The 10,166-nt window shown below is 35.8% G+C and overlaps 1 protein-coding gene across 3 annotated transcripts in view; it reads left to right on the forward strand.

Annotated features, from left to right (window-relative positions):
• NELL2 (neural EGFL like 2) overlaps nt 1-10,166 on the forward strand; it is a 326,766-nt gene that overhangs the window by 308,694 nt on the left and 7,906 nt on the right. For all 3 annotated transcript variants that reach the window (XM_029955181.1, XM_029955182.1, XM_029955180.1), the window contains exons 18-20: nt 4,512-4,705; nt 5,722-5,898; nt 7,381-7,605. In XM_029955181.1, coding sequence (XP_029811041.1) covers nt 4,512-4,705; nt 5,722-5,898; nt 7,381-7,605 — 596 coding nt within the window. The remainder of the gene's footprint in view (nt 1-4,511; nt 4,706-5,721; nt 5,899-7,380; nt 7,606-10,166) is intronic.

Genomic DNA, 10,166 nt, shown 5'->3' on the forward strand with positions numbered 1-10,166 from the left:
ATTGCTCTGAAGACATGAATAAATATATTTGAAGATATGAATAAATAACTGTGTACTCCACTACTTTTTAGGCTGCGGTTGAGTAATCTACAACATCCATGTTTATAAGCTGCATTCATACAAATTATATGCTTTTTTGCTCATCCATTTATCTCAGAGGTGTAGATATTTAATCCCCAGATAATGTGCCTGAGTACCATTTTCCTTTTCTGTGTCATAATGTCTACCATACCTAAAAATATGTCTCTATCGGAAAATAAAGCCCAGTATATTTTTTTCACATAAGAATATTTTATTTGCATGTTCCCTTTTTTCCCTATTGCTTTAATTTCTGGATTATCTTTAAGCTTAGTGAGGTTTTTGAACTTGTGAGGCCAAAAAAAAATGTTTATGGGATAGCTTCTTTTGAGTATTATGTTCAAGCTAAATACTGTAAATTCTTAACCTAAATCAATCAAGAAAAAGGACAAAAATGAAATGAATCAAATTCACCTAAACAAGTAGTTCTGATTATATCCATAAGTACCCTGAGGTACTTTGCCAGGCATCTGCTGCATAGAAATATAAAGGAGGATGGTCACTGCTCTCAGCTTATAAAAGAGATAAAATGTGGACCACAACTGTCATGCAAGATAGAATGTACTGAGTTTCTTAACAGAGGAGAAAGCTACAAGGTTGAAAACAATAAATACTTGAGAAAAATATAAATTCAGATCTATGAGGGGGGGAAAAGGAGAATTTATTTCTGGTTTGGAACAAGAAGGGCTTGAGTGTCTACCCTTTTTAGGGTTTCAAGTATGATGTGATTATCGGCAAGTCAAGAAAGAGAAAGAGATGCAAGCAAAAAGAAGTAGCTTTAAATGCCTTGCTAAGAAGTTTGAACTTGAGTCTGAAAAATTATTTTTGAGAAAGGAAATGATGAAAAAAATATATCTTTACCAAATCCATATTTGGGCCCAGGTCTATTTTCTGAACTCCAGATCCATATATCCAACTACTTACTGGGCAGCCCTACTTGGAAGCCCAGAGAAGAGTGTAATTCAACATGTCCTGAACTAACTCATGTCTTTCCTCACCGTACCCCCTACTATCACTCCACAGCAAAGTCTTGCTCTTCTGTTTCTAAATAGCATCAGCCACATTTTCTAAGCCAGAAATCTAAAAATCATTCATGACCACTTCCTCTCCTTAATCTTTGAAGTTAACAAATCACTAAGTTGCTTTATCTTTGTTGTTTCTATGTCAGAAGGTTCTCTGTGTTTCTTTCTGTGCACTTCCCCAGTGCTAATAGTCAGTACAGCACTGTTCTTAAGAGCTTGGAATTGGAGGCTGACTGCATGTGTTCTCATCTGGCCTCTATAACCACTAGATGAGTGACCTTGGGAAAATTATGCAACATTTCTATGTTTCAACTTCCTTATCTGCAAAATGGGGATAATAACTGTATCCTCCAGTTGTTGGGAGGATTAAATGAATCATTATATGAAAGTGCTTAGAACCTGGTACATACCAACCACTCTGTTTGCTTTTATCATATAGCCATTGCTTGCCTGGATTGCTGAATCAGCCTTTTAAGTGATCTCCTGGCTGTAAATTTTAATCTACTCAAGTCCCTTTTCCAAAATGAAGCCAACGGAATCTTTTTTAAATTTAACATATGATTATGCCTTTTTTTGCAATTCCCTTAAGTGACATTTTATTATTTTTATGATGTTGAGATTTCTTAACATGAACTTTACTTGGGCCCTCAGTACCTTTTCAGCTCTCTGTCTACCTACTGTGTTCCTCCTAGACATTCAACCCATTCCCTCTAATACATCTTGCTGACTCTAGACTACCCTTTACCTCCTCTTGCTTGGCCAAATCTTATTCACATATTAATTGCCACTAGAATGTGTATGTGAGCAGGAGAAAGATCTGGAAAGAACTATTAATATGATAGGAAGCAAGTAAAGAAAATTTATCAGGGAGAAGGAACAAACTGTATCAAATGCAGATGAGAAATGAGACTGATCACTGGATTGATTTAGCAACATTATTTCTTCAATAACTCACTAAAGGAGTCATTAATATTTTTAAAGTTAGAATTTTTTGTATTATAGTAGGTTTTTCAAAGCAGAATTTACACCCCTTATTTATATTTATTTTAGAAATTTTACATTATAATAAAACTATATGTAACAATGAATTCCAAAATGCAGTACTACCAATCAAGAATAGTCTCTGCATTGGGGAACCTAGGGTCGATAACAAGCAGGAAAAAAAAAGATGAGTTCAAATTATTTCAAATACCATCATATAGTAAAAGGTAATCATTGGCTCATAGTGATTTTCTGCCTACACATTTCTTCAGATATGACAAGTACATATCAACCTTTGCTTAACCTTTTGCTCTATTTCTTTACTATAAATGTATTTTATTTCAGAGCACATGTTCTTTTTGTGTTTGGACACTTCTTCTTTGTCCTCTGCAGCAAATCCCAGGACTGTCTCTGCTTTTAAGAGAAAAAAATGCATTATCTGACAGCAGAGTTTTTATTTTTATATGTCAAGCAAAATGAAATGATTGTAAAAATCCAATCATTACCATTAATAGAATAATATTCATGTAATGGATATTTAAAGGGCTATATTGTAAGAAGTATTTGTAGAGTTTGTGGTCAAAGAGACCAAATAACTATGGTTAATGTTTTTTCTGCTTACTATAATTCCTTATTATAAGAATATTTAATAGGAGACAATGATCAAGTGTTCAAATATAGCTAATTCTGAATAGACCAAATATAGAGTTATAAAATTTTAGAAAATTTCATTTCTTGCTCTTCTTTCTCTAAGTAGCATCAGCCAAATTTCTCTGATCTGAAAAATTATATATTTATATATGATAATTATAAATATATATGTATATAATTATATATATAAACAATGTACTTTTTTAAAAATGTGAAATATATCCCCATGCTGGTTAATAGTTCTGCTTTTGATCATAGTCTATAATTATAAACAATATTATCCTTGACAAATCAAGCTATGTGTTCACTAGTTATAACAAACATCTTTTCAGGGGTGCCTGGGTGGCTCAGTTGGTTAAACAACTGACTGGCTTGGGTCATGATCGCACAGCTTATGGGATCAAGCCCCGCATCAGGCTCTGTGATGACAGCTTGGAGACTGGAGTCTGCTTTGGATTCTGTGTCTTCTCTCTCTGCTCCTCCTCCACTCATACTCTGTGTGTGTGTCTCTCTCTCTAAAAAAAGAAATGAACATTAAAAAATTTTTTTAAATGTTTTCAGTCATTGTCTCAGTTCATTGGTTTTGTTGATATGGAAACTAATAAAAATCAAGCAAATAGAAATATATCATATGGCTTGTTTTGGGGAATGCATATATAATAGAACTTAATATCTAAGAATTTAAACATGGCTAAAATATAATCTCTACTTGTCCATCTCTTTACTACTGTTGAAACCAAACCATTTAAGAGAGGGATCTACTAAAATCTATCTTTAAAATTTTCTAAGAAAAGCAGTGTGCAGGTCCCCCAGTTAAAAGCCATCCATTCCATCTTCTCTCTAACCCACTTCTCCTACTGTGATTTAATTCTTTCTTTCTTGACCTTTACTCAGAGGAAACAGATAAAGTAAGAAATAACTGCTTACTGCCACCCATTCAATATCCCTGAAATGTATTTTGGCTTGTGACCTTTAAATTATGGGGATAAATAAAATGAATCACATCTCTTCTTATAGACCTGATCTGTGGGTCAAGATATGTTTGCTTTTCATCTGTATGAAAATGCTTTAGGCTGTGATTGCCATGGAATAGGTGAGGTCAGGTGAAGAATGGGCCGTTGCCTGTTGAGTCGGGCAGGAGACAAAATGATCATCTGAAATGGAAAAGTTAAGAAGTGGGAGATTATTTGTGAGAGAGACAGTAATTGCTGATGGTCACTTGCCCTCTGTGGGTGGGAGGAAGGGTGTGAGGACAGCATGAAGACCCCTGGGCAGGACACTAGGAGCTTCCTGGTGACAGGGTGACAGAGCTGTGAGAATAGGGCTTAAAGCTTAATAAAATGCCTCAGAAGTCCCATGACATTTTATCTCCCACTAAGAAAGGATTTTGAGTAAGCACCATTTTAACATTGAGGATGATTTTCCCAATGAAAACTCACAGGCACTTTTTCAACCACCAATGATTTTTGTTTGATGAATTGAGTTGTATTTTTACTTTCAAAAAATGTGTTTCTTAAAGCCTGATGGTATTTACAGAGATATAAAAGTTGAGAATCTAACCAAGGTTATCTGCTGTTTGAAATCAAGCATGATAATGTTTTCCTGTAAAATCCCTAGATCATTAACATTGCTTTAGTCAACCTTTAATAAGAAATGCATGCCAGTAAGATGAAAATTAATTTACAGTTGAATGCTTTACTTTTGGAGACAACTTGCCTGATTGAAGCCCAGCATATTCTAAGCACATATTCTAAGCCTGCTGCCTTTTCTTGGCTGCAGATATCGATGAGTGTGGGACTGGGAGGCACAGCTGTGCCAATGATACCATTTGCTTTAATCTGGATGGCGGGTACGACTGTCGGTGCCCTCATGGAAAGAACTGCACAGGGGACTGTGTCCATGATGGAAAAATCAAGCATAATGGTCAGATTTGGGTGTTGGAAAATGACAGGTGCTCTGTCTGTTCATGTCAGGTCGGTATAAATAAATTTTAATCATTTTTATTGGGATATAGTTTGCATATATTGTAAGTGGACAGCTTGATGAGCTTCGAAGAATGCATACATCTACTTCACCACTATCACACTTGGTGTTAAAGGACATCTTCACCCACTCATAGTGTCATCTCTGTCCTTTCTCAGTTAGTCTCATACCCTCAGCCCAAAAGAAACGCTGATTTTGGTCACAGTAGTTAGATTTGTTTATTCTAGAACCCTATGTAGCAAGTAGTACATATAGAACATACTCTTTTTTGGCTTCTTTCTCTCAGTATTGTGTTTTTCGAAATTGATATATATAAATCAGTAATCGAAACGCCACAATTTATTTATTCACATGTTCATAAAACTTTGTTGCTAACTTTGCAAGTGCTTTCACAGTAACAATACTATATTTGAATGAATCAATGGATGAGACCAAAATGGACATACTATGGCCTATATGTGAGAACTATCTATTTGAATTATGTTTCAGTTTTAGAGGAATGTTCTACCTTATTACCCAGTTGATAATATAGATTTATATTAGAGTTAGATAAATAATATTATGTGCCAAGGACACAATTATTATGAAAGAAATTGATGAGTTTGTACCAAAACTTAAGGTCTAATATATCCCATGAACTTAACAATAGGTAAAGCTTGTTGATTAAGCACTAAATACAAATACACATGCCCTCACACAAAACAATATTGTAGTAGTCTAATCACTATAGTAATAAACAAGTACATGTATATTTATATATGCATACCCATGTTTATAAAGGCTTAAGGCCTCTGTAGTGGTTACTTCATGCCAGTCACTTCTGGATAATTTCTGGTCACAAACTTGGAAGTTCTCCAGCTTGGGTAATTTCTGGGTTTTAACTACAAAGTTTGGGTAATTTCTGGGTGTTAACTACAAAATGTAACTTTAAATCTCTTACACTGATGTTAGTAGATTGAGAAATGGAGGCTTTTGGGGACTGCTTTCATTTTTCCTTCTCATACAGAATGGATTTGTAATGTGTCGACGGATGGTCTGTGACTGTGAGAATCCCACGGTTGATCTTTTTTGCTGCCCTGAATGTGACCCAAGGCTTAGCAGTCAGTGCCTCCATCAAAATGGGGAAACCTTATACAACAGTGGTGATACCTGGGTCCAGAACTGCCAGCAGTGCCGCTGCCTGGTAAGTTTAGCTACGGGAAGAAGAGGGAAATTTCAGGCCCAGAATCTAACAAGGGAGACAATCTTGCCCTCCCGCTTCCGCCAATACTCAGGTCCTGGCCATGGTGTGGCAGTTACTAACAGTGAGTCTGTTGAGGGTGACAAGATTGCGGGCATGCAGTCAGGACCTGTGAAGGCACATCCTAGACTACATGGCGTGTGCCATGTTGTGTGTGTCTTTCCAGAACTCAGAGGAAGAAAAAACTCTCCCAGCATCCCCAATCCCATCCAGCCTAGGTTTAGTGGCATTCATGAAAAATGTCATTGTTTTGTCCAAATAGAACTTTTGTTAATCCATTTCTATCAGTCATGCTCAGAATTGAAAATGAGACAAAACAAAACAAAAAATGGAAACAAAAACAAAAACACTCACTTTTTTTCCTTCTAAATATTTTTACCATCACTGCTATTCTGGGAGGCACCCTGTTTTACACATGACATGGGTTTGCAATAAGTATTTATTAGAATATTAGAATTGAATTGTATATTTTTATAAAACTTCTTCTAGAAGCAAGAGGTAAAAAAGAAAATGAAGACTTGATCAAGAAAACACCAGTCTTTTTTCATTTGACCAAATTTCTTGTTTCTTTCTGATAGTGTAAATGAAAAGGGAAATTGGTCTATGTATCTTTATAGAAGAAAGTTTCACAGATGCTACTTTTAAAGTCATGACTAGTTTCCTTTCTATTTGTGTGAGGATATTTGGAAGGCAATGCTTTTTTCATTGCTTCCTTTTTATACTTTCAACCCAAAAATCAATTGAAAGAGCAAGGTCAGTTTTCTGTGCCTGAAGGCTGCTTTCATCTCTAAGACGCTGAGATTCAGAATTGTGAAGAAAATAGGACACAGGTGGGAACTACATTTTAAAAAGATCAAATTCACACAATTTTCCCACGTGGGATAAAGAAGACTGAAATCACTTCCTAGTTGTTGTTGTTGTTTTCTCCAAAGTCCCTAAACCGAGAAACATAAATGTGAACAAAGAAAACCTGACAGATTCCCTTCATATTTCAGTTTATTTTCTTGTAAATGGACAAAATTTTCTTTATGCAGAAGGGAATGAGTGAGAAGGTGGGGAGGAGATTTAAAAAATGGAAAAAGCACCTAACATGCCAACATTCGAATAAAACCCTCTTCCATAGTAAATAAGATTTCTTTGTCAGAGAAAAGACGGGAGCTTGTTTTAAGAGAAAGGGCAGTTGCTATTGTTCATTGTTGTTCTTGTTGAATCCTTGAGCGCTCATAAAATCCAGCTGCAGTCTAGATCTCAGCACTGATAGGGCTTTTGTAGATTCTCTGCTAGATTCACGGCTAAGAAGGTGTGAGTGTAAATACCCATCAGATGAACGGAGTACTTAGTAAACACCGTGCTCCCTCTCTCCCGGCCTGCCTCCATGCCCTCCCTTCCTCTCCCTCTGCTCTTGCACATCTGCTTTCTTTACAGCAAGGGGAAGTTGACTGCTGGCCTCTGCCTTGCCCAGAAGTGGAGTGTGAGTTCAGCGTCCTCCCAGAGAACGAGTGCTGCCGGCGCTGTGTCACTGACCCTTGCCAGGCCGATACCATCCGTAATGACATCACCAAAACCTGCCTGGATGAGATGAACGTGGTTCGCTTTACTGGGTCCTCTTGGATCAAACATGGCACTGAGTGTACTCTCTGCCAGTGCAAGGTAAACCCTGTTAAATTCAAATAGGGAGCCCTTGGCCAGCTGTTCCCAGGGCTCCTCGATATTACTGTGTTAACCTGGCCAATGGGAAGCATTTTATTTTTCCAATTTATTGCTCAGAGGTGGGAGGAGCTTTCAGAGCTGGCATTCAGCTTTATTAGTGCCAAGGCTAACTGCCCTGTGCATCCTCAAAGCACATTCAGAAAGAAGGAGGTGCATCCAGAATGATCAGTTATTTATGTCATCAGAAAAGAAAGAACCTACTTAAATTGCCCTAAGGTATCTAACTGTACACATCTTTTTTAAAAATTTGCAACACAAACTTCATGTTTCTCCTTTCATGATGGAAGACAATATTATTTTATTGATTTTTATCTGGTCCTTTTATGAGGTCTGTAAGATATATTGACAAAGTAAATATATTACATTTTCCAAAGTGAAAATCAATATGGAAAAAATGGGCATATTTCTTGGTTTGTTGTGGTCAGTTGCATTAGGTTAAAAAATTTAAGATCTGTTGTTTACTACATTTTATTCCTGCAGTTGGAAAAAAATCATTATAAAGATTTTTCTTTTTCTCATAGGAGAATAGGGCATGTGTATTTTACTTCAATGAGAACAAAAATACAGATAATTTAGACAGTATATAGAGTTCATAGATAACTGGTAAAGTTGAAAACATTCTACTTGATTATTGTTCCTACAAATATTTGGCTTAGTGGTCACTCTATTTCATAGTCATCCTTTTTGAATCAACACTAAAACCAAGTAAATAATCTGAAGGCTTAACAATAATACAAGAAAGCAAAGATTCAGATTTTTTCCAGCTTGGCATAGTCAGATAGCTATAACTACAATGCTTTTTAAAGTGAACACTTCCATTAATTTTTTTTCAGTAGAGCAATTTATTTCCAATTCACTTAACACAAATTCTTACCAGAGTGGCTTGACGTAACAGGACAAAGAAATATAAAATGCTTTAAGCTTTGAGATAGTATTATCTATTTCAAACCAAAATTTCTATCTCTTTCAATCAGTGTAATTTTTGTCAATCAAGCAAAGCTTTTTGAGTGAACATTTAATGCAGTTTTCTGAAAGTGCATTAGCAAATTTGAAAGTTACTGCTACCGCTACTAAAAGTGACTAATGTATATTCAGTGTTGCTTTAATATACATTTAATCTGAGTACATTTAGCAGTGCATATCTAGAAACTTTAGCATTAATAACCAACAGGGAAATACTTTCTGACATTTAATTATCAATTAAAGTTAAGTCCCTTTACATTCTTATCTAAGACTACTGTTCCGAGAAGTGACAGCAAAAATATGTACCAGGTAATAGGATGAAAAACACACCAAATATAGCTCACATAGATCCTTCCAATAAGAAACATGAATTCAGTAACAGAAAACATGAGAGTGTTTTCTGAGTGAAGAGCATGAACAAGCTCGTCATTTGCTGCCGTATAAACAACTAGCAGGATTTGGGCGCTCATGATAGGAATATATTTCAGAAAATGTATTTTAGATTAGTTTCACTTTTTGACAAATAAATACTGATTCTCAGAAGTTGCTATGTGATGCTATTTCCATTTTCCCTTATTAAATATGAGTTATAAAAATATGCTCCATTTTACCAAATTTATTCCAAATATAAATTTTTATTATGTGTATTTTGTGTTATTTTAAAAATAAAATATATGCAAAACAGGCTCCAGATATTGCATTGGAGGTGAGTGCTTTTCACAATTTGGGGCTTTCATAACACCATTTTTACTTATTATCTCCCTGTCCTTTCCCTCTATGAGTTATTTGAATATTTTAGTCATTAATGACAAATTGTGCTGGTATTATGCTGGTGCCAGGATTGTAATGATAAGCAAAAGAGACACAACTATTCCTGGAAATTATTACCTAACACCTTATTTTCTCGAGCTATGCCATCCAATATTGTAGTCCATAGCCAACTGTGGCTATTTAAATTAATTAAAATTAGATAAAACTAAAACTTCACTTTCTCAGTCACACTGGCCATGTTACAAGTGCTCAATAGCTACATGTGGCTAGTGGCTGTCATATTAGACAACACATATAAAAACTGTTTCTGTCATCACAGAACTTCTGTTGGACAGCACTTGTCTAGAGGCGAAGAATGCAGTGTCTAGAGTAAGGATACTTGGATTCAAAACCTGGTCAACCACACCAGCAATGTGACCTCAAGGGATGTTCATTAATCTCTCTGTGGCTCGGTTTGCTCACCTGACAAATAAGAGAAATAATAGTACCTACCCAGGGATAATATTAGTACCTATTTGAGACAGTTACTATAAGATTAAGTGAGAAGATCCATAAAAATGTTTCCTACGCATTTCTTTTTTTTTGTTTTTTTTTGTTTTGTTTTTTTTTAATAGTTTATTGTCAAATTGGTTTCCATACAACACCCAGTGCTCTTCCCCATAAGTGCCCTCCACCATCACCACCCCCTCTCTTCTCCCTCCCCCTCCCCCTTCAACCCTCAGTTCATTTTCAGCATTCAACAGTCTCTCAAGTTTTGCGTCCCTCTC

This window comes from Suricata suricatta, chromosome 10 (genome assembly GCF_006229205.1).
Source record: "Suricata suricatta isolate VVHF042 chromosome 10, meerkat_22Aug2017_6uvM2_HiC, whole genome shotgun sequence".
NCBI classification, from domain to species: Eukaryota; Metazoa; Chordata; class Mammalia; order Carnivora; family Herpestidae; genus Suricata; species Suricata suricatta.